Consider the following 25,196-nt stretch of genomic DNA (forward strand, 5'->3'; position numbering starts at 1 on the left):
GCTGCCGAGGCCAGGTCTTGCCCTCATTCCGTCAAGTGCCAGAGGTGAACAGTCGCGGAATCGGTGTAAGGACGTGTGCTTGGGCCTTGCGAATCAATGCGACGGAGCTTTATACCTTTCCCTGCTGTTAACGAAACGTTAAAAAAAAAAAACACGAAACAGTCATTAAACTACTTTGCTCTTGTTCTTGTTGTTTTATTCAAAGTGGGCTCGAGCTCTGGCACACGGCGTGAACCAGTAAAATCTAGAAGGCAAGGCCTGCACCATGTCCTCTAGATGTCTTTGAGTGGTGTGTCACGGAATACCACGACGTCACGTGACGTCAAGTTCTTGGTAAAATCAGCGGAGAAATTACATGTAACCTAAGGTCACGTGACGATAATTTGTTTTAGCGAAGAATAATTGCTCGACGTCCGGGGTCGGAAAGCCAAGCTTCCTGCTAAATCTAGAGAAAAAATGAAAGCCGTTCACAACTCCCTATAACGCCGGATTAGAGCGCAGCTCTTGAGCAGGAGGAGGGGAAGGGTACTGGAGGGGAAGGCATATCCTTCCTCTCTCCTCCTCACCTCCTCATCCTGTCTGCTACTCCTCCTCCGAGCGGCGTCGCCGTCGTCGTCTCACGAGGGTCACGTGGCCTCACAGAGGTCACGTGGCGTCACCGAGGTCACGTGACCTAACGGGTGTCACGTGATGATGACGATGACGTCATCAGTGACGTCACTGATGACGTCATCAGTGACGATGCCGATGACATCATCAGTGACAATGACGTTGACGATACGGATGCCGATGACGTCATCAGTGACGTCACTGATGACGTGATCAGTGATGATGACAATGCGGATGACGATGACGTCATCAGTGAAGTCACTGATGATGTCACCGGTGACGATGACGATGCTGATGCCGATGACGTTATCAGTGACGTCATTGATGACGTCATCAGTGACGATGACGCCATTTATGACGTCACTGATGACGTCATCAGTGACATCACGCGTCCCATAATGCACCGCGCGGTTACGCCGACGGCGACGCCGACGCCACTCAAGTCGGAAACGGGCGCCCAAGAGCTGCGCTCTAAAACAAGCATGACGTGAGACAAAGTCACCGGACCTCACGGTGCTACTTCGTGGTGGTACGCGATACCATGTCGTCGCGTGACATCGGGTTACGTGACACCAATTTCCCGGCTAAATTTAGTAGGGAAATCTACGAACGGAGGGACAATGTTCCGTTATTGGGGGTTCCGTCCAAAGGCATTCCATTTCTTAAAAAGCACTTGGAACGCCGTACTTTATTCGAAATAAACTGTAATTAATGACTTGGCGCGCATTCAGCCGCCCTCGCACTGCTCATAAACCATGCAAAAGACGTTCGCTGCAGACATGGGATGGCAAAATTACGTGCGCATCAAGCATCTTGGAAGCATAGTTGCTTCACATATGTGCATGCTTCCAGTATGCCTGCAGACAGTCCTTCTATGACCCATGTGATTGTCATACAAAAGGAAGACCCCAGATGGTGACTGCAAACTGTCTTCTTTACGATGCATTAGCGTTGGAACGGCGGTTTTACAGTCAGCGACAGGCTAAAAATTCAGCAGATGCTCCGCCCTCAGCACGGGTTTGATGCCTTCCGCCGGCTGGCCTTGGCTAAGCGTGCGACAATTGCTATCAAAGGCAGAAGACTCGCACTGGAGGCAGAGCATTTCCTTAGTTATTAACTCGTCACCGAGAATAGTTGGGAGCAATCATAAAAGGGTACATACCGAAAAGCTCCCTTAGAACTTCCTCCGGCATACTTTTGGGAAAACCTGACAATAAATGAGGGTAAGTGACGGTGGTTCGTCGTGAGGGCGTGCTTATGCGACACGCATTTATTTAGTCGAGCCCATAAAATAAAATTAAGACAACTCTTCGAACCACCTCAACTGTCCGTCGGCTGCGACAAGATATGATCAGATAAATTTATTCGCTGGAATGACTTTCAATATAAAAAAAAGAACTCACGGTGCGCTCTCATTGTACGACAAATAGCATGTCGTACAATACGAGGTGTGATCAAAAAGTTCCGGGACTGATTTGGTAGCGTAAAAAGAGAGGGAAGCACAGCGGTGCCCGCGCGCAGCAGTCAAGGCAGCGACTGCGTCACTATGCCAAAGGCCGTCGCTCTGTGATCATTTGAAACTGCGCTACACGAGTTTGTTTGACCACATGCACGAGCATGTAATGGCGGTCTCGCCATAGACTGCAAGTCAAAGCGAGAGGGAACGTAGATTTTACGTGAAACTCGACAGATGTACAAAAAATAGACCTTTGAAATTATTCAGAATGTCAAAAAGCAGTTAGGTGTGCGAGGTGTTTTGAGCGGCACTCGGGGGGCCTCGTGAGCGGCAGAAACGTCATTCAAGTCAATGAGAGGTTGAATAAGGTCGCTCTACCGATCTTCGTCTTCCAGCGATATTCTGCTGTTCGTGAAGAGTGAGTCGCTAATTAAAAATCTTGCGAAGTTCACTGCCTTTTGCCGCAAGCCCGCTGAATCAGTCCAAGGGTCGCTATTTTACAATTGCCAAGTTTGACGCAGAATTGAACTTCGCTCTCGCTCTGGTTTGCAGTTTATGGTGAAATCATCATTGGGTGCCCGTAAACGCAGTCACAAAACCTCGTGTAGCGCAGCTCCCAATGTTCGCAGAGTGACGTCCTTTGGTGTGTCAAGATACAAAGGTCCCTTCCTTCAAGAGCTGCGCCCGCATCACTGTGCTGCATCCTCTTTTTACTCTACAAATTCAGTCTCGAAACGTTTTGATCACACCTCGTATATGCCATTCAAGGGTTTCAGTAACTCAGTTCCTATAGAGAAAACCATCACACAAATTAAGCCACAATTATCGTGGATTTTCTTCACTGCAACTGTTCATTAGAAATTAATTCTGTACCAGGTATCAACGTTTTTTTTTTTGTTTTTTTAGAATATTGATGACAATATAAATGTTATCTGTTTTGCCATCACCCAGCTGATGGCGGACGCAATATAAGTATTAAAAAAATCCACTAAAGACAAAAAAATGAGCACTCCCATATGAATTCAAAGTAGAGTCGACACCTTATCGAACTTTAACGTAAACGTATCTATCTCGCACTTATGAATCTGGCGCTTTACGCGGAGGACCCAACGCCAATGTCTGCTCGGAAAGTGACACACTCATGAGTGTCTCTCTTTCATAGCAGAGATTGCCGTTGGGCCCTCCTCGCGAAGCGGCAGATTTATAAGTGCGAGATACATAAGTAAACTACTGTAGAAATAAATGTCACGCGTGTAACTACTAATCACCTGACATCATTACTTCATGGGATGAGTTTTCTGGAATAATTTCTCTAGAATTCCTGTGAAAACTTAATTGAATTCATATTAAATTTTTATGAAAACATTATAAAATTTATGTAGGACGTCTGACTTCTAAGAAGTTTTATCAAATTTTACATGACATCTTGACGTCACGTGACATTCTGATGACATGGTACTCTATGACGTCACGCTGACGTGACTTTGGGACTTCAATGTGTCAACCGGCACATGTTGCAGTGTTTTATGAACTCAACGTTCATTGTGGAAAAAGAAACCTTAAATAATAGGGCCTCACCTTTGAAAGTACTATCATCATAGACGATGGTCCACAGAGCGTAGGAGAAGTTTGGTGACAGCAGTGACTTCATCAAGGTGACGTACCTGTGTGATAAGGTAAAATTTTATTTTCAAACTAATTTTAAACAATTCATTTATCGATAGTTTATGCATATTGTTGTATTCATTGGGGCGTTCTAAATTTGGTGACGCCCTTCACTGTAATATACCGAAAAATAGCCTACCAGAAATCGAGTGAAAATAGGGTAAAATTTGGGAATGGGCTAACTTTCGGTGTGTGATAAAAGATCGGTGAAAAAAAATACTATTTTGGGGTTGTGCCACCTGCAAAACTTGCTATCGCAGCGAGGGGCGATGTACCAAAGACGCCTGAACATTGCCCCCCCCAGTCAGCAATGTTCACGTACCTCCTGCCTTAGCTAACTACGTTTCCCCCAAGAATTCCATGGGCCTGCGTACTGCGATTAATCGGAATGGGCTATCTTTTCACGTTAGAGCAGAGCTCTTATGGCGCATTCACACTGGAAGCGGATCCGCGTTCCCAAAGCAGTTGCGAACCCGGTTGTATAAAGATCCAGTACAATTCCACGCGCATCTGACATCATCAAATGCGCGTGAAATAGTACTGAATATTTATACACCCGCGTTCGCAATCGATTTGCGAACACGGATCCACTTCCAGTGTCAATGCGCCATTAGGTGCCCGTTTTCGGTTTGAGCAGCGTCGGCGTAACCGTAACGCGTCGGCGTAAGCGTAACGCGGCGGCGTAACCGTAGCGCGTCGGCAAAACGCGTCGGCGTCGCCGTTGGCGTAATTGCGTGGTGCATTATGGAAACGTACCTTAATGCACCGAGGTAACGCGCGCGTTGCATTATGGAAAGTTTCCCATAATGCACCGCGCGGGAGGAAGGAGTGGGAGGGGGTAGGAGAAGGGAGAGGAAGAGGGGGCGGGGAGGAAGGAGGAGGAGGGGAGGAGGAGAAAGAGAAAGGAAGAGGGGGAAGAGGGAGGAGGAGGAGGGAGGAGGAAAAGGAGGGAGGAGGAGAAAAGTGGAAGGAGGCGAGGAGCACGGGAGGAGTAGATGAGGAGGGGGGAGGAGAGGGCACGGATGAGGAGGAAGGGCATACCGTCCTCTCCGTACTCTCCCCTCCTCCTCAAAAGCTGCGCTCTAATTCGGCATTACAGGGAGTTGTAAACGGCTTTCATGTTTTTGGGGAAAAAAGAAACAGCAGCAAATAATTCCAGAAGTAAGAGTGGGCGATTTTTCGGTGTTAAGGCATCTCTCGGGATATTGTGGTAGTTCAAACTTCAGTAGAATTGGCTAAGCTGCTAAGCGCATGTACGGTACGTTGAAATAGGTTGGTGCGACAATCGCGTAGGCGACAGCAGTCCCGCGGTTACAGTCTACAGAGCGGAGCGTTCGCGGGAAGCACGCTGCCTTGCGCTCCAGCGCTGAAAAAAGGAAGAGGCAAACAAAAATTAAATAAATTCAGATTTCCAGAGCGCAGCTCATAAGCGCCCGTTTCCGGCCTGAGCGGCGTCGGCGTCGCCGTCGCCATCGGCATCGGCGTAATCGCGACCCCCCCCCTCCTCCCCCTCCTCCCCCCCCGACGCCCTCGGGTTCCTTCGGGAGGACCTAGGGTACCTTCGGGAGGACCTAGGGTACCTTCGGTGACCTCGGGAGGACAAAGGGCTCCTTTGGGAGGACCTCGGGTACCTTCGGTAGCCTAGGGGAGAGGGGGGGGGGGGGGGTCACGTGACGCCCCAAGGTTACGTGACCCCCCCCCCCCCGAGGTCACATGACCCCCCCTCCTCCAAGTCAAGTAACCCCCCCCCCCCCCCCCCCCCCCCAAGGAAGCTTGGCCGGCTTCGAACCAGAGACCTTCCATGCAATAGCCCGACGCGGTACCTGTCCGCCAAAATTAAATTGCTAATTAATTAAATAATTAATTTATTAATTAGGAGGGGAAGGAGGGAAGAGGAGGATGAGATGAGGGGAGGAGGTTGAGGGATGAGGGCAGGAGAGGGACGGGGGAGGAGGAGGAGGAGAGGAGATTGAAGGATGAGGGGAGGAGGAGGGAGGAGGGGTATACCCTCCCCTCAGTACCCTTTCCTCCTCCTCCTCAAGAGCTCCGCTCTAATTCGGCGTTACAGGGAGTTGTAAACGGCTTTCACTTTTTTTGTCACTCTATTGACGCATTATTCAATCTTAAATAGGAACGCGATTCATTTTTATTATAATTCTCGCTTTTCTTGTTTTATTTATAACCAACAAATATTTCATTAGACGGAGTTCACATTCGTGGCGCTGCGAACACCTTACAGACGGTTTCATAGGGATAGTGACACAGGACACAGAAAGCACTAGGCCGCTCTAAGCCACAAACGAGCGATCGCCTCACATCCCTCCCCCATCGTAGTAATGGAGCCTGCTATGCGTCGCTCAATGGTGTTGTATATGGGAGTTTGGTGGCCGAGTATCTTAGTGCAACGCAGCTTGGACCACGTGGAGTGAAAGCTCGAGCTGCAGAACCCGGTGATTCCGGGTTTTATCCCCACCTCCGCCCGTCTATAGAGCGTGCGGTCGCGTATTGCAACTGCGTGATGCACGTTAAAGACCCCAACCTGGCAGTGGTAATACACTGGCTAAAAATGTATTCACACCGGAGACACCTTATACCCATTGATACTGTCATAGCCTCCTCTATACGGAGAAAGCCTGGCACATCGACGATGGAGACATAGGGCGCGCGGCCGCAGGAAAAAGGAGAGGAGGAGCGCGCCGAACGGTGACCAATATGGTAGCGCAGAGGAGAAAGGGCAGACCTAGACAGCGAGCGCTTGGGTCATGAGTGGCCGCTCCCCGAACCACGCTTGTTTTTGTTTTCTTCACCGTCGTTTTCGTACTCCGGGAGAAACGGGCGCGGCGATTCGAAAGGGGGCAGGGAGAAACGGGAAAGGGTGGACGTTGAGTTTCTCCTCTCCACGATAGCGACAAGAAAAGAGAGAGAGAAAAAAAAAGATTGTTTCTGCGTTTGGCCGCTCGCTCTTTTGTGGCGCTAGCAGGCAAGGTTCTCTCCGCTCCCGTTTCTCCGCCCCTCCTTTCCCATTTACGGCGGCCGTCTTTTCACGCGACGCGCCAGGCTTTCTCCGTATAGAGGAGGCTATGATACTGTCTAACTTCAGGCTGTCTAAACAAACCAACAGCACAAATAATTACTTTAAAAATATTATTTATTTAATATGCTATTGTTCTACGCTTTTCCGATCTTCGACAAAAACACTGTCGACTTGCCTGCCTCTGAGCTCCACGTCGATTGAGCTCAGTGCTCCTCTGTCCCACACAATGTCCATTGCTCCGACGCATGACCTGCAAAATAAGGCAAAAAGTATTTAAAAGTTACGTCAAACAATAGAAAACAAAGCTGTAGCGTCGTCACGATAGCTCCCTTCCGATGTGATACTCGGACGCTGGTACAGTCTATCGAATGTCAATATCGTGGAGGCTTCTGACAACAGTGTTGGCAAACCGTAGCACGTCCATGGTGCACGCAGTCAGTCACACCCTTGCCCGGCTGTTAATAAAGGCCTCTGTGGCTACCTTCCGAATACAAGAAAAGAAAAGCAGCTGTTGAGAAGGCGCCTCTCTGCGCCTCTAGCAGAGCCGAAACTCTTCAGACCAGTTCAGACCCCAGACCATCTCGGATTCCAGGTTGCGGATACAGGAAGCCGCAGTGTTTGCGATTTCCACTTGGGGTTCAGTTTGGGTGGTTTTGAGAACCCACGCCATCATACGGAAGGTGACCACATATATTTTCTTCCATGCATATATTTTCTTCCACAGACGACCAAACATCGCAAGGTGAATGGGTGGTAAAAAAAATGTATTTACATGCTCACAAATTCAGCGGCACTAATTAGTCCCACCTACTAACTTTACATGCTACTTAGTGAAACACAGTTGTGAATCGCATGCAGACCTTGTTGCCACTCACACTAAAAAAGCCGAGAGTGCCGATGCCTGAGGTACTCCCATTCGCCTAGGGTCCAAAGTTCATTTTTCAGGTGGTCGGGCACCTTTTCTCGTCGCGTTCGCAGCTGTGAAAACATTGTCCTAAAACCCTAAAACATTGACGTTGACAGCGGCACTATTTCTAAACCCCCGCAAACCTCGGCGGGCTAGGACTCCTACGAGCTTGGTGAAGCGACTGCGCACACGTGCTTGGTCAGCGGAAGCGGGTCCCAGACACCCGTGACACCAGTGCCCAAAACGTGCGCGCGATTACACATATCTCTAATAAATGCTTATTTGTCAAGGGGGGGGGGGGGGGGGGGACACACTGGGGTCAACCGTCAGTCGCGATGACTCCCAAGCGTGTTAACCTGTCTTTGGTGGAACATTACGTCGGGCAACACTTCCTGTACCCGGCGTTGCATTTCAACAATCTTGGCGTAGTACGGCGAAGGGGTCTCTGCCACGGGATACAAAGTTTCTAATCACCGAGGAAAAAGGACCCGGCGTAAAAGCCCCAGCCGGTACGAAGCTAGGACGCGCCCTGAATACCCTACATCATCCAGCAGCTTTAACACACATTTCAAGGCAAGCGATCTTGCGAGAGTTTCTACACACGGTATGCTCCAACCACCAATATCGCGGGGTAGGCGCAGAGCACGTCCGGCGACAAGTTCGGTTGCTGGTCCCAAAAAAACGCAGACGTGAGGAACGCAATTCTACGCGTCATTGCCTGTGGTGGAACCGAAAGTTTTGCCGCGTAGTTTTTCACAAATGAACTTTTTTATTAAGACGATTTGCCGCCGAAAGAGAGATCACTCTCGGGCAAGTTTTACCTGTTGCCTTGGATGCTCAGACAATTTCTCCTGGGTAGGAGGCGCTACGCCATCTGTCTTAAAGATGACTCCCAGTGCTCGCACCACTCGAACAATGAAAGGAAATGACGCTAAGAAATGCACCAGGGAATTGGCGAAACTGAGGCGCCTGGCATTTCTCTTGGTTGTGTTGAGTTCCGGAGTGTGCTGCGTAGCCAGCGAGGGTACGTTTGACCCGTAAAAAGATTGCAGGGTCCCGTAGAAACAAGGACAGGTAAAAGGCATAAGCGGAGACGGTTGTTGTACCCAGACCAGGAAGCGGGAAACCGCGAACACTTTTCGTTTTCGTGGATCCTTTGTACCGCGCCGCGCATCGTGCCGTTCTGCCCAAGTTTCTTTTTTTAAATAAATAGAAAGTGGTATTTTTGCGCTTCTAGACCATATGCAAAAGTCTTGCCCGCTATCATCATCATGCCATTTGCAGCCGCCACATTGTCTTTTTTTTTTAATCTTCCAGCTGTGGACGAAACGCATCTGCGTCTAACTCGGTGTTCATATTATTGGAACTTTTTTTGTGCACTCAATAGGCAGCTGTTTTGTTTTGGTGAAAAAAAGAAATGAATGACGGCCGCAAATGTTTTGAAAAGAAATTGTCAGCAACGAGGTGTCAAGACTCGTCACTCAAGAAGTCAAGGCCAGTGAACAGTAGTTATCGAAGACTTTTGTGAAGGGTTCGTACTGGACTTGCATCACGTGATCATAGTTTAGATCTACAACTCCAACTTTGCCCAGACCGTTATTCCTTGGGCGAAAATATCGGTCCGGGAACCGCCAATATGGCGGAAAGTTTATAATTGATCATAATTGCTCTAGATGGCGCTTTTTCCTTTTGCATATGGTTCCCTGTGTCAGAAAACGATGTTTATTGATTCGATTAGAGAGCGGATTACATGATGCTACGCTGGCTACGCCATGGCTGGATCTCTGCGTCTGTGGCTTTAGCTCGGCTTGGCTTTCTCGACAGTCCAGTGTCTTTTGCTTGGCTTGGCGTCCTTGACATCCCCCTTTTTTTCTTTAGAGATCAAGCCTGACGACTGGTTTGATTATGCTACCTGATTTGGTAACGGTGGGTGAGCCTGCCGGGTTCTCTCGCTGGGGGCTGGGGCACACTCGGCTGTCGGTCACAGGCTGTGGCGCATATGGCTCGATGCTGGTAGTATGAGTTTTTACAACATAGCGTATCTCAGCCTTAGTCGGACGAACAAAGGACGTATTGCGACGGTACTGTCCCTTTGGCGTCTGTACTATCACAGACCGAGGTTTTTCCGAAAGACGTACGACTGTTCCAGGAACCCAACTCCTGTTTTCTTCCCAAACTTTGACTTTATCGCTGGGGATATGGCAGGGGCTCGTTCGGAGTGCTGGTCAGCATAAGTCTTCTGCTGGTTGCGCCCGTGACGCAGCTTGTCCGGCACGCTTTGGATTATTTCGGGCTTTAGTAGCTTGTTGTCTGTGGGAACTGGAGTTCTTGTCCTCCTGCTGTACAGTCTCTGTGCAGGTGAACCCAGTTCTTCACTCCTTGGCGTGTTTCTGAAACTGAGGAGGGCCATTTGTATGTCGCTTCCATCCAGAGAGCATTTTCGGAGAATCCCTTTTGCAGTCTGAACGGCTCGTTCAGCAAGACCGTTTGACTGCGCATACCTCGGACTTGAAGTCACGTGTTGGAAGCCCCAGTCTCTGCTAAAGTTCTTGAATTCTTGTGCTGCGTAGCAGGGACCGTTGTCTGTTTCAATCACTTTGGGGACGCCATGAGTTGCTAGCCACTCTTTCATGACGTTTACAACTTCTTTTGACGATTCTCCTGAGAGCTTCTTGAAGTCTAGGTATCCAGTGTAGCTGTCGACAATGACAACGTAGAACTTTCCTCCGAAGTTGAAGAGATCTGATGCTACTTTTTCCCACGGAAGGTCCGGTATTTCTTTGAGATGAAGTGGCTCTCTCGCTGGTTTGTTGTCAGTTGCTTGGCATGTGTGCACTCTCTTCACGAGGTTGAGGAGCTCGCATGCGTTCTGACCCAGATCTGGTGTCACGTCGGAGTTCACGACGAGGAATTTCAGTTTCACCGGCTGATCACGGACAGTGCATGTTTCTCTCACCTCACCGATCACTTGCATCTTGTGATTGCTGTATGTTGCGATTCTTTTGACTGGCGAAGGAAACACTTGTAGTCTCATGGCTTGGACATTCTTGTTTGGGAGGACGTTGCATTGCGCTCCTGTGTCCAGTTTCATGACAACTTTAGTTCCACACTTGAACTGGATTTCTTCTTGCCACACTGTCTTGCTTATCTTGGTTCTCAGCTCCGACACATACATTTCTTCTTCAGGGTCTTCGCGGTTGTCGATGGCATGGACCTTGTGTTGCACCATACTTCTGCTTGATCGGCACACTGCAGCAAAGTGTCCTTTCTTTTGGCACTTGTTACACGTCTTGCCATACGCTGGACATTCTTTTGGTCTGTGAAATCCTCCACAGAAGCTGCATGCTTTTCTTGCCATTCCCGAATTCGCCGGCGCTTGCTCTTTTGTCTCCGCGACAGTCTTCTTTCTCGGTAGCTGCTTTGTCTTCTTCGTGACGGCGTCGACAGTCCTCGTTTCTTTGTTTGCTACTCGACTGCTCGACTATCTCCCTCACAGCTGTGAGGGAGATAGTCGAGGCAGATGAGATTAAGAAGGTTGGTGCAGCATGTGTCAGCGAGGCCTCAATTGATTTACTGGACAAGGAGCGTGCGTTCCTCAATGACGCGGCCTGGCACCGGGTTGGCTAGTGGTGGAGCAAAATCAGAAACTCGGATGGTATAAAAGTGTCGTTTCATGTAATAAAATCAGTTGTTAGTAGCGTACTGTGCTGTCTGTTTCTCGCCTCTTTGTCCCTGTTTTTTGAGCGCTAAAATGTATTCCAGAAAACGATGTTTATTGATTCGATTAGAGAGCGGATTACATGATGCTACGCTGGCTACGCCATGGCTGGATCTCTGCGTCTGTGGCTTTAGCTCGGCTTGGCTTTCTCGACAGTGTCTTTTGCTTGGCTTGGCTTCCTTGACACCCTGAGCATTGTGTACAAAAGTAGTAGAGTACTTACTTGTTGAAGTCAAAGACGTTGCAGACGAATACTCGCAGCCTCTTATCAGCAGTCTGTGAAACAAAGGAGAATATGTACGTAAATTATATTCAGCAGAGATAAACCTGAGATTCGCTGAGAATTTCTCCACGCTCATTGCAAATATAGATTGGCCGCATTTGTTTTTTTGTGTGGTTTTCTTGAGTCGATGAGCGCGCTTTGAGACATCTCGTGTGAATCGATGGCACACCATCAGGAAAATAATACGTTCCAACATTCATCACCGACCTAACTCTTCATTTGGATATCGCGCCAACATGTTCCAGGATCTCATAGAATGATCTAGAACCTTCTGCCACAATCAAGTCACAATTCGAGTTCCAATTGGACATTGCTGAAAACCTCCCCTAAATAAAACGCGAGGCAGTGTTTTGTTCTTCTGTGGCAAAACTGCTCGCCCAAGAGCGCTTCAATAGTTGTATATACGTTCCTATAAGAGAAACGGCCACCACCGCAGTATAGATTGGTTTCACAAAATACATTCTCAGATCCGGTAAGCCGCGCTCCGACATGTTGATAAACATCATCCGCCACTTTCCCCATTTGGTGGCATGTAGCCGATACACTATTGGCGCCGTACTTGGTGTTGGTAAAACGCACAAGCACGGCGTGTGCATCTGTCGACGATATAACTCGTGTAAGTATAAACGGGGATGTATTAGGTAAGCAAAAATCTTGTTACTCGGGTTTTGGGATTGCCTTAAAGACGACGATCGCCTTTCGACGCCGCTGGCGGGCCGACTTTCGAAAGCGGGCTCGTCTTAAGTCAGAATAACGACCAGTACGTATAAAAGGTTAGTACGAGCCGATGTTAGTTTAAGGTTTTAACTCGAGTGATACGAAAAAAATACTGCCTCAGCGCACAGAAAGACAAGTTCTGCAATATGGCACCCGGCGAGATTTTGAGCGGGAAACACGTCAAGTGAAAGTTGAAACCGACCTATAGTAGAGACCTGCCCACAATGCCTGTGTCACTGGTTGGCTTAATTTCGACACAATCTCAACGACAGTGGAGTTGGTAGCAATATGAAGGGCATTGGATATGCTGCTCGCAAAACAACAAAGAAAGGAGGCAGTGATATATAGGCACCCTGCGACCGCTAGGAGCCGCTACCGATCGCCCAGCGAACAGCGCCGCAATCGGCCACTTTTGAGTCAGCGTAGGGAGAGGGGTAGAGCCCGCCGCACCCGCGCTTCCCCCAACGTTGTAACCCAAGCAGTAGTGATGGGCCGAACTTTTGCCGAAGCGGAAAATCGGCGCGGACTCTTAGGATTCGGCAAAGTCGAATTTTTTCCTAACTTTTTTAAAGGTTCTGTAAAGATATTTGGCAGAAATACATTGTCGCCAGACCTAAAAGTTAATATTTTGTTAAAAAAAAAGTTTTTTTAATGGATATTGAGAGTTGTTACTAAATAAGGTGATATTATACAAGATAATTGTATCCGTGGCACTTTGTGTGTTTTCTGGCAATTTTAAATTGACTTTCTGCAGAAATGGTGTGGCAACGAGGTTGGGTTAAAGTACCTAGATAAGAGCTTCCAGCAAGTAGCGACATTCTTTGAAGCGCCAACTGCGGGATGGTGTAGGTTTTAGGCAACGTTACTAAAACATTCAGTTGGGAAACTCGGCGTCGGAACCTGGGCCACTGGCATCCATAGAGACAGAGCTAAATACGGCAACAGCGCCACTCTTGATCATTTGCCTGTACTGTGGTCACCTTGAGCTTTTAGAAAGCATGTTTTTGCGTAAGAACAAACACAAAAGACTCTTTTTGTATGAAATTTATTGGAGTTTAGTACAAAATGAAGGGCGCGTGTTGTTTTTAAAATGTTTAGTTTGCAAGCTTTTGCGGCACAATTAATATTGTTTTTATACAACCTTGCCTCAGCGGTGCTTTCAGGTGCATTTTAACTTCGGTATTAAGACGCGGCGCCACCGCTGGGGAGACGGGGGCGGCACGGCCCTGTAACCTTTTTCGCTGTATCTGTTTCCGCGCCAAAATGGCCGATTAAAGCCAAAATAGAAGCAACGTGCAGTCCTCGAGTGGCCGCTGCGGGAGAAATGGCGGCGTTCTGTTCGTCATTAGCTCGGTCCTCGAGGACAGATCGGGGACACTTTTTCAGAGCAGGCTCTACGGCAGTTTCCCAACTGAAAGGTTTAGTAACGTTGGTTTTAGGCAACGTTACTAAAACACTCAGTTGCGAAACTGCCATAGAGACTTATCTGAAAAAGTGGCCCCGTTCTGTCCTCGAGAACCGAGCTAATGACGAACACAACGCCGCCATTTCATTCAACGGCAGTTTGAACGGCAGTCCTGCAACCTAAAGACTTTAAAAACATCACGCGCCCATCATTTGGTACTAAACTCTAATAAATTTCATACAAAAAGAGTCTTTTTCCGTTTGTTTTTACGCAAAAACATGCTTTCTGAAAGCTCAAGGTGACCACAGTACAGGCAAATGATCAAGAGTGGCGCTGTTGTCGTATTTAGCTTGGTCTCGGTGGACGCCAGCGGCCCAAGTTTCAACGGTGAGTTTCCCAACTGAGTGTTCTAGTAACGTTGGTTTTAGGAAAGGGATTGCGGTGCAAAGCAGAAGACTGAACTAAGTGACGCCATTTTGTTCCAGTGGAATGAGCTTTGTCATCTGTATCGGTTGTCGTCACTTGTAAAGAGCAGTATCAAGGGACTTTAGGTTGGGTGGTAGCGGAGTAGCAGGCGCAGTTGCGATACGCGAGTTTCGGTTTTGACGCCTCATCAGCGCAAGCCTGCAAGTGCGTATTGTGGAGGCGGTAAGACTATGTTCCAACTTTCGCTGCGAGTCACCATTTCGTGCACGAAAACGAAAGCAACGGCTGCTGAGCCCTCACGAGAAGCGATAACAGTGTTATTGTAAATATAATTTTTTTTCTCATTTTTTTGTTTTGTTTTTGTTTTTGAAAAAGAGTCACTTTAGTTTTGCATGCATGTGTGCGTCTGATATTCACAACGTCTCATTTTTAACTTTTAAAGTTACGGTTTCTGAGGTTAGGACACACACGGCATTGAGGAGTTAAAAACGTCGGATGTGCAACGTCGAGCATGATAGTTCTGTGTTTAGCTGAGCCGAGAACATATTGCTTTAATTGCGATGAGTACTTTAATGTAGTGGCCAGTCAATGTTTCAACTACATCGCACAACAGTGGAAATATCAAATGAAAATCACGTTACGCCGGATGTACAGCATCATTTCTCACTTTCGCAGTAGACTGCGTCAACTCCTGGTCGATATTCTGTTCTTGAGGAAGAACATATTGACTAAAACTACACTCACGAAGGCTGACAAGCTCAGTTACTATATACTCCGCACCTCGACGTAACCTCTGGTAGTACTACACTGTACAGGGTGTCACAAAAGAAAATTTACACGGTCTTTTTAACCACAAAATTAAACTAGGCATCGCCGAACGCTAATTCTCCGCCCAAAGGTAGAGCTAGAGGTCACAACCAGATGCCAAAGTTTCAGCCCGGTCCGATAACTTAATCAAAAGTTATAAGTGATTTTCTGAAAATTTCAATGGGAAAATGGCGGCCGACGGACTTTTCAAACACACGGGGCTCTATGGCACTAGAAACCGAAAACGGGCAAAAATGGGCTCCATTTTCCCATTGAAATTTTCAGAAAATCACTTATAACTTTTGATTGAGTTATCGGATCGGGCTGAAACTTTGGCATCTGGTTGTGACCTCTAGCTCTACCTTTGGGCGGAGAATTAGCGTTCGGCGATGCCTAGTTTATTTTTGCGGTAAAAAAGACAGTGTAAATTTTCTTTTGTGACACCCTGTACAATGGTCACCGCACGACCGCACAGTGTCCATTTGCAATTCATGGCCCCGCGGCCACGTCGCGTTCTCACGCGAGCGCAGGCGTTTACCGAATTTTCGCCGATTCTTTGCCGAACTTTCCTTCAAACACTGCAGTCGAGCTGCGACTGCCGAGGTCGCTTCCCAATAAATACGCGCGACGCCGCGGCGAGAGGCGCGCGTATCGGCACTGAGTTCGATCTACAGGGTGCCTATTGACCGGCTCCAGGGTGAGGAACACCGAAAAAATACAAAGAATGAGACGACGTACAATTATTTTCACTGTTATTTTCCTGTGTGGCCTTAGATATCCTTATTGCCATTTTTCCTGACCAACAACCAACGAACAAACAAACAGCAGAGAAGCGATGAACCTTCTACGAGAAGCGTTCTGCGGATCTGCGAGCATTCCTTCCATCTTAAGCCAAAGACTGACACGCGCTTCGGCGGAATTCGATGGGGCAGGCAATATAGCTCCCGCGAAGCGAGCTATTTGGGTCGGTGCTTCACTGGGAAATGTCATGTTAAGTAAGCCCGTCACGTTGTTAAAAGCTTTTCGAGGACTCCGCGCTGGAAGTTACAAAACGACTTATTACATATGGCGGTGACCGGAAACTCGAATGCTTGCTGATAACATAATGCAGTTGCGTCGTCTCCTATTATTCAGAATTTTATATAGAAGAGCACCTTGTTACCAAACCCTTCGTCGTTATTACCGTTATGGCCATCATCATTATTATCATGACTTCCTTACCTAACGCCAAAAATGTGGGTGCCTATGCGAGATCGCGCACTCGTCTTTGCTCCTTCAAAAAGCTCTAGACTTATGTCTTTATATTCAAAATGCAAACTCGCCAGCCCCTTTCGCACCTCGTACGTTTGGTTCTCCCTCAAATTCGCCCACGTACTGCTCTTGTTTCACCCCGACCTCAGCCAATGACGGGGCGAGCTTGGCTGCCTCCTCAACGCGCATTCCCCACCGCAACTCTACGTTGCTCTCAGATCGGCGTGCCCCTCTGCGTTTCTATGCGTCGAAGACGAATTTTAGAGCACCTGCTCGCCGTACAAGGTGTACACACACACTTATGATCAAAAGTATACAGTAAATATGTGTCGAAATTCATCTTCCCTTTCAAAAGTTTTTTCATTCACCGATATAACCGTACAAGAAGGAAAACCACGCTTATTTGATCGTGGCTGCCATGGCGTGCCTGGGAAAGAACTGCGTTACTAAATTGTGCAGACGGTTAAAAACTCTACCTGAAAAGTCTTGCACTTGAGTAGAGGACACTCGGCTTCGTCGAAAGGGAGGTTGTTGTCGACGAAAAAGCCTCGGGCAACCTCTTCTATGTACTCCACGCCGACGACGCGATGGCCCTTGTCGTAGAACCTGATCACGACACTCGACACATTAAATTCAAGTATCATTTCTTTTTTTTCTTTTTTCCCGAAGTTTTAGATGCCTACCATTTCAATCAAAGTCATATAGTGTGCAGCCACATCAGCGCAGATTTTTTTGTTTTTGTAACAAGAATAAGACAGGTCATGACGACATCCTGCGCATATTTACCGCCTATTTAGTTGTCACGTCAGAAGAACTGCAGGGGAAGCTCCGCTCCGTAAATTGTAAAAAGAAATGTTGACAGAACGCACTATTCTTCCGACGTCGTGAAAAAGTCTAGCATTCGTCAGCACCTTATTTCAACATTACCACTAGGATAAGCAAAAAAAAAAAAAACAGAAAACACTGCCTAATGCTTACTGCCTTGGCCAGTGTTACTTAATGCCATTGTGAGAAATACTGACAAATGCCAGTGTGACCGTGGCTAAAGCCGTGGTCATACACATATACATCATACAAAAGGGCAGTCCCAAGCCATATCTGAGGCACGTTTCTGTCTCGTGTTGCAGTTCTGTCCCATTAGTCATACAGAAGCTGTCTTTAGACATAAGCACACATATGACTGAGGCAAACATGCTTCGCACATATGCTCGAGACGTGAGCGAAGATAATTCTGTCATCCGCGGTCAACACCGTATCATTTGTATAATGCATGAGAAGTATTACTGCTGTTTAAGTTGCCGCAGTTTTTCTTTGTGCCCTGGTTATGTACATTATCTCTCCAAGGCAATGTCCTCGACTGAAAGAGAAAATGTGACGATAAGCGCCCTGACCATTTCAAATCGGGCGCCTTTCCACACATCGGAAGGTAGACCTGGGCGTCCTGTTTTCCCGCCAGAATGACGTCCTGGTTCTTTTCGAGGAGCCTGCGTGAATGGACAGACGACGAATGCCACGAGGCTGTATTGGAGGACATGCGTACAAGCGTTTATGCATGCCAGCGAGCAAGTGTGTACAGTTTCGTGGCCCTGTAAAACTTCCTTAAATGGGCCATTAAATGTAGAGTGCCTTCATACAAACACGCGCTTTTCGTTGAGTGGTGACATCTCATCCATTTGTCCTCCCGATCGTTTGTTTCTGTTTTTACGTATTTTGAAGTGCGCTCAAACTGGTGTCACTCGGCTCGAGCACGTAGCCCTGGCCAATGCCCATACTCAATCTCATAAATGTCTGCAGCAAAGACAAATGCATAGGCGCGTGTCATAGCTCAGCCGTATGATTATGTTTTCACAATGACTCGCGCATAAGAAGCTACGCGCTGGTGGCCATTCATTTGGCTTCACTGCAGATGTTTAGGCGCAGTCTACTAGAATACGGGGGATAGTGCTTGGACAGGCCTTGCTCGGCAATAGGAGCCCGTGAGGCAGTTCGTGTAGACAACAATCGTGGCACTGCAGTCGACAGGGTAGCAGAAATCGCTGAAGCCCACACGTGCCGCTGCACGTGCACGTGCGCACGGCGCGCGCACCCGAAGTCCACGCTGCTGGTGTCGAGACATGTCGCGCCGGCGTGGAGACCTGTCGCGATCTACACCACGCACCTGACGCGAGTCGCTCCGGTCCCGACCATTGTCCCAACGCTACCCGGTATTTTAGTATATTGCAGCTTGGAAGATGGAGTATCAAGGAGGTCCTTGTGGACCACAGACGCCATTTTACCGCACAAGTCACCCACTGAGCGCGTCAGCGCGTCACCTGCTAGCCCACTCAATGCAGAAAATGGGTGTCTTCACCCTGAGACAGAAAGACATGTTGGCCCTCTAATGAAATGGTTTGTCAACTTCTTCCTTCTCAGCTTTAATCCAATAGACCGATCTCACTAAGCATTCGGCGCATGCGTGACGCCGCCATAACTTAAGTTCACTGGAGGCAGACGGCAGTGCACAAGAGGACTTCTGCTGTCTCCTGCTCTACAGGCGCAGAGCTCCAGCGAGGTTGCCGCACGTGCAGAAAGCCTAGGTTGCCTCGATGCATAGCAGCGAGGTTGCCTCGATGCATAGCGGCAGCGGTGAGATCGGTGGCTGGTGAGATCGGTCTATTCAAAAGCGAAATGATAAATCACGTGGTCATGACGTACTTGGGCACCGGATCCGATGACTCCAAGCTTACACCGTGCTTTTTTTAAGCACACCATGGAATTTGACATTCGCAAATGATGATAAATGGCGTCACTGCACTCATTAGCCACATGCCCGATTTAAAATATTCGTCGACGAATTGATTGTTGACGAGCGCATACGTCCAAGTGACGCAGTGCTTGAGTCCAAAACGTGAGCTGGGTTCGGCTGACGTGTTTGGGCATCGCCGATGCATCACGGTGAAAATGCGGAAAGCCTTCGAAGGGAAGAAGGAAGAGCGGTGATGGTGGGCGAGTTGGTTCATGTTGAAAAAATATATGAAACAGCGCGTAAAACAACGAGGAAGAGAGAGAGAAGAGCGCAGAACGAGCGGTGAACTGACAACCAAACGTTGACTGAAAAACACCCAACAAAGATGGTAGTGTAGGTTTGACTATTTGGTATGTTGTGAATGTGTATATTCTTTATATTTAAAAGTACTTTCAACAAAGGAGATATCTGCGTAGAAGGTGGTCGAGAGTGACTGTGTTGGTATACATAGGATGCTGGAAAAATAAACCAGTTAGCAAATGATGAAATGCGAATAATGCAAAGTTGCAAGCGAGCTGCAAAAGAATGACCCAAGTGATCCCTGGAGAAGAGGAGCAGGGGGGACAAAGGACAAACACGAATCTCCAAACACAGCTAGGCGACTGGTGTGCTACCGAAAAAATCCGCCTTCTGGTATCCAACCAGGGACTTCTCTATTTGTAGTGGAACGCCGTACCATCTGAGCAAACCAGGAGTTAGACGTCGGTAGAGCAAACGGCTTTTATCAGCTGCCACCAGTCTAACACCAACAGCGATGAACGGCCTGAATTTTAGGGTTATGATGAAATGCAATAATGCAAATTAGCACCCCTTGATCCCGTTCTTCAGGAATTATTTGCGTCAGTTAGCGAAATATGAGACGTTCCCTTCTGTGTTTGTTTCTTCGACTAAGTGTTTTTTTTTTTTTTATCTTCCAGCACCACAGTCTCAGGTCTTAACCGACATGATTAACTACCGCCAGCTAACCTGAGCACTTACAGTCTTTTCATTAAAAGTAAACTACCCACGGAGCACTTACAGTCTTTTCACTAAAAGTAAACTACCAAAGTGCCATTGTGTCAACACGTGTTCAAGTAGGTTATCTCATTTTGGTGCAAGTAAACATAAGTTTGGCTTACGCAGTTGTTTTTCCTTGCTTTTTATTTTATATGCCTGTAATAACTCTCCGAGAGTTTTATCAGCTCTCTCCAAATGACCGTGATGTTGTGGAAAAGTGATGGCATAAACAAGTGCCGCACTACAGGGGTAGATGACCCCCGCTGTTGCTCGAAGCGACCAACCATGCTCTCGCGCTCCAGTTTAATTCCCTACATTGTCTACATTGTCAAATATAGATCCTCTCACAACTCAGTGGAATCCTTATACACTATGCCTATCGCACATTCCACATGCTTTTTGTTTGTGTGTGTATCACAGCGGAATGGTTCCTACTCACCACTTTATCGGCCATTCTAGGGCAAAGTTATGTCGAATTTCGAGGCACCGGGAATGCGATGGGTACCTCGAACCGCCTTGCTACATTTCTTTTTAAGATATGAGAAATTTTCTGCTTGTATAGAATCACTTGTGGTTTTTTGGTTAGTCTCTCCCTTCTATAATAAGGGGTTCTTAGTTTTTTTTGTAGCAACGTTTCCGCCGCCACCTCCCGCAAGAGTGGCGAAACATACCTCGACGTTGCATGTCAGTCCACCTGCTGCTCGAAACTCCCCTTCATACAATGTGGGTAGGACTTGTCAAGGGAAATCCGTAGGCAGAAGGATGTTGTGCCCCTTTTCAGTCTTTCGGTGTGAGGAATCAAAGGGAAAAAGTCCCTTTTTCGTACGAAGATGATAGCTCCAACAATTGCGACTTTCTGTGACCGCTAGTTTCAGGTCTAAATATCTTATACAGTATTTATACCTAAATCTACGGTGCCACTCAGAATGTTTTGTCACCGCAAGATAAACGTTCCGACATCTAGACAGTTTGAAAGCACTGTTGCCTTCAAAGTTTTGTTGAATAGCTCGATCGCACCATACCTAAATATGCGGAATAAATACCGAAAGTGCGGGGGCTACACTAGTGCCTGTGCAAATTCTTTCTTTTTGCAGACAATAACCACCTTTAAAATGGACTAGCGTCGAATGCAAACATAGCTTCAACAGTTCAATGCGTCCTTCGACCGCCGCCCCTCCTGCGTGTTAAAACTGAATCACTCGATCCGTTTCTCTCGATACACTCACGCAATAAAAACATAAATAAAAACAATATCGAAAACGTTCGAAAACAGTCGGGGCTTCGTCTTCATAACATGGTGAACAATTAGCGCCGCTACGAATATTGAAGTACTTGACAACCAGAAACATAAGAAAAGAGAATTGTTGCAACTCTAATTTCTGTGTTCTTTTTTTCTTTCGCATTAACGTGTTACTTTTTTTAAATATACACTATTTTTCCAGAAGCCCAACAACTATGCCCTGTTTCATCATAATTAAGAGTGCATTAAAAATCGCTAAAACACAGACGCTTAAGAAGCAATTTCACGGCGTATTCACTCCATTTGGCTTATCCGATGATTGTACAAACACAAAAAAGAACGGAGAGTATGATCGTGAAATGTCGCCGCTGTTTGATTGGCTTCATCGGCCCGCAGCGTTGGCTGCCCTGATCTAAGGTCAAGAAAAGTCGAAATTCAGATCTTAGGTTAATACCAACAAAAGTCATCCAACAAACCCCAGCAAAAAAAAAAAAAAAAAAAGACACTTAAGATTGTCTACGTGTACGAAGGCGAAAGCATATCTACACGCGAAGCATTCCTACAAAAAGCGCGCCACAACTTTCTTTTGCACACGACGCTCCGGCAGTGAGATCACGCTCCCTCACTGCGCAGGCGCAGCGGCCCCGCCGGCTTCGCGGCTTCCGTGACAAAGCATCTACGTTGCTGCGCTTTTTTGTTTTTTGTGAATGCACAGAAGTAAAGTTCTAAACCACCAAAAATGAAGCAAAACGGCATGCACGGTGGGGTTGCACCTTAATGATAAATGACGGAAGCATGATTGGCCGCTTCGATCAACAGCCCCGGGGGGGGGGGGGGGGGGGGGGTTATGGTGCGCTGCAGCATTTGTTTATGTCATTCCCTTTTCGAGAACTTCACGGTTATTGGGAGAGGAGCTTATAAGACTGCTGGGGAGTTATTAGAGTCATGTGAAATAAATAAGCACGGAGAAAACAGCTAAACAACTGAGTATGCCAAATTTCTATTTGCATGCGTATAAAAAAAATAACCTACTTGCACACGTATTTATACGTCGGTAGTCTACTTTGCTGGGCGTTTTTGAAAAAATATTTAGTGTTCAGTTCAGAGCTCGTCCAGTGTACTTCTGTCCCGTCTTCACTTTTCGCGGGCTGTTTCACATATTGCTTAAAGATGCTAAGAAATAGCACGCTTTAGATTCAAATTTTCATACAAAAAAAACAACAACAACAGGTTTTTGGCTTTCTACCCTCGTGTACTGTACCTTTTTTTTTTTTTTATGCGCTACACGATATAATAAATCGCAATCTATCGAAGACCAAAATTAATTTCATGGTCCTCTTAACACGTGGTTTTATGGCCCTTTCAAGGATCATTGTAGTGCCACACTGTTCGAACGAACTCATGGTCTTGTTTTCTGTGCTCTTACGGATAGACTCCTTCAAGGTGCCACGGCGTGTCTCCGGTGTTCCAACGGTTGGTCCAGTACTCGAACTGCGGCATGTCAGACTTCCCTGCCGTTTTCACCATGCTGGATTCCAAGGATAAAAAACTGCAGAATAAAAACAGACGCTCGGGTTACATCTAGGTGAAAAAGTATTCAATTGGGTTATTTCATTACTCGAGAGGAAACGTAATCGCCGGATATTGGAAAAAGTAACCTGTACGTTTCCGATTACTTCGGATATTCAAAACGTCATTTTTTTCTGAACGTTTTAGGACAGCTATTTTGCACTGTCCATCATTGAATTAGAATCACCGGAGTACAAAATCAATCAAACATTTTTGGTAAACCATCCTACTGTTGGAGATTTGGTTCGATCATTCTTCGGTAGGAAACCTGTGGAAACAAAAAGCGCCATTTTCAAGGGGAGGAGACAGGTGAGAAGTTTCTTTGTGCGAACTTAAGGTTAAAAGATAAGCCAGAAAGGCTACGAAAGCGATCTTTTGGGAATTGAATCTAGGTCAGAGTAGCTCATATGCAAAAACAGTATCTATAGCTTCGTTGTTTAAAGAAAAGTTTGCAGTTGCTTGTGCCTCGCCAACGCAACTTCACACATCAAACCTTTCAAACCTTGAATTTTGATAATGGTGGATTCCTGTCAAATGCGAACCACTTACTTTTTGTTTGTGACAAAAAGAACGCGTTTCTTTGCCACACCTTAACTTTGACAATATTTGGTTCTGGTTATACTGGGGTACCTTAAGTGCCTTAGCCTAGTGTGCCTTAAAGGGATACTGAACCGAAATTTTAAGCTCACAAGACAAGGCTGGACGGATAGGCGTGACGCTAAAAAACCAAAAACATGACTCATACAGCGCTATCTCTACCGGATAGCCGTATTTTTGGAAAAGAGTTGCGCGATTGAACACGGCCGACGGTGCCGTCGAGACAAGTCACGTCACTCTTTTCATTCCCTTCCTCCTCGCAACGTCCCGTCGAGCCAATACCTTCTAGAAGTAAGGCTGTAGCGCTCCGACTGGTTACGTCACAATGTCGGAGAAGGAAGGCCATAGCAGAACTACGTAAAGAAATATGTAGTATCAACGTTAAAAAAATAAAAAAAAAGTTTCTTGTCGAGTAGCGTGGTGGTGTTCGTGCGCGTTCATCCGAGATTAATATACGTTTTAAAAACGCAGTCTTGTATAATTTATTTTATATATATATATATATATATATATATATATATATATATAATCATAATATACAACGTATCACCAACGTTTAAAGTACCAAATTTATGTTTATGCTCATCCCCATAACCGCAGGATTACGTGCAGTCGCGCAGCTCCCCAGCATTTTCGAATGAACCGGGTCGAGTGCGACATTTTCTTCGCTCATAGTGTCACAAAGGAACAGGCGAGGCAACAAAGAATAAATGGGGAAAACTGAAACGTTTAATGGAACGAACTTGTGACCAAAAATTAAAACGGAAACAGAGGATAACAGAAGAGCGTCGCGGGCGTCGAAGTTGGCGTAACAGCAGAATCGAACGCTGGGGTGAGACTGATCCCGCATTTGGCCTAGAACGTTCGAGGCGTAGAACATTCGTAACTCGGTGAGACGAGAAAGTTCTCGAACTTGCGAGAACGGCAAGTAGAAAGAATAAATAAAAGACACGTCGCTTCCAGGACTCGAACCCTGTCTCTTCTCGTGGGAGGCAAGCACGATAACCGTTAGGGCACGGCCGCGCTGTCTACTTGGCCAGCTGGGCACGCGGCATTGCTCCCCCTTTTAAAAAAGTGCATCGCACCGGTGCAACACAGGACAAAACAAAGAAAATAAAAAGAAACAGCAAACTAATGAGTCGTTTGGAACTCACAAGGTTCACAGTCCTATCGAGCGTAGTACGGCTTCAGGCGCACGACGTGGACGATTTAGGTCATGGTGGGCGACGTGATGAAGTCCGTGTTCCGTCGGGCATCACCTCGTAGTTCGGATTCCCAAGTCGACGAAGTACTTTGTAGGGTCCGAAGTAGCGCTTCGGGAGTTTTTCGCTAAGATTGCGTCGTCGTATCGCGGTCCAGAACCCCATATGGTCTCCGAGCTTGAAGCGAACGTCGATCTGCCGGACGCTGTACCGCGTAGCGTCGGTACGCTGTTGATCTTGAATCCGGAGTCGCGCGAGCTGGCGAACTTCTTCAGCTCGCTCAGCAACAATCTGGGCGTCTTGGCTCCCATCGTTAGCTGGTTCGTGGGCAGCATCGCGTCCAGCATGGTCATTACTTTTGGCCATGCATTAGCTGAAACGGTTTTACTCCTGTGGTCTCTTGCACCGCCATGTTGTAAGCAAACGTCACGAGGGGTAGCACTTTGTCCCACGTCTGGTGCCTACGTCGACATAAATGGAGATCATGTCGGCAATAGTTTTGTTAAGCCTTTCCGTAAGTCTATTTGTC

At 47.1% G+C, this 25,196-nt stretch overlaps 1 protein-coding gene across 1 annotated transcript; it reads right to left on the bottom strand.

The window, feature by feature from the left end:
• LOC8034714 (thiopurine S-methyltransferase) lies at nucleotides 1-22,826 on the bottom strand. Its single transcript, XM_042286727.1, has 8 exons — nucleotides 22,726-22,826; nucleotides 17,670-17,762; nucleotides 16,755-16,884; nucleotides 11,613-11,665; nucleotides 6,940-7,014; nucleotides 3,644-3,729; nucleotides 1,772-1,816; nucleotides 1-124 (listed from the first exon to the last, which is right to left on the bottom strand). Exons 1-8 carry the CDS (start codon nucleotides 22,824-22,826, stop codon nucleotides 24-26), a joined length of 684 nt encoding a protein of 227 aa, XP_042142661.1. The 3' UTR covers nucleotides 1-23.
• Between the last annotated feature and the right edge of the window lie 2,370 nt (nucleotides 22,827-25,196).

This window comes from Ixodes scapularis, unplaced genomic scaffold, assembly GCF_016920785.2.
Source record: "Ixodes scapularis isolate PalLabHiFi unplaced genomic scaffold, ASM1692078v2 PGA_scaffold8__174_contigs__length_109621045, whole genome shotgun sequence".
Classification (NCBI taxonomy): domain Eukaryota; kingdom Metazoa; phylum Arthropoda; class Arachnida; order Ixodida; family Ixodidae; genus Ixodes; species Ixodes scapularis.

Coding starts and splice junctions, on each gene's coding strand:
- LOC8034714 (XM_042286727.1), bottom strand. CDS start 22,826: ATGGTGAAAACGGCAGGGAAGTCTGACATGCCGCAGTTCGAGTACTGG. Junction 7,015..11,612: donor AACGTCTTTGACTTCAACAA/GTAAGTACTCTA, acceptor CTTATTTTGCAG/GTCATGCGTCGGAGCAATGG. Junction 3,730..6,939: donor GACGTGGAGCTCAGAGGCAG/GCAAGTCGACAG, acceptor CTTATCACACAG/GTACGTCACCTTGATGAAGT.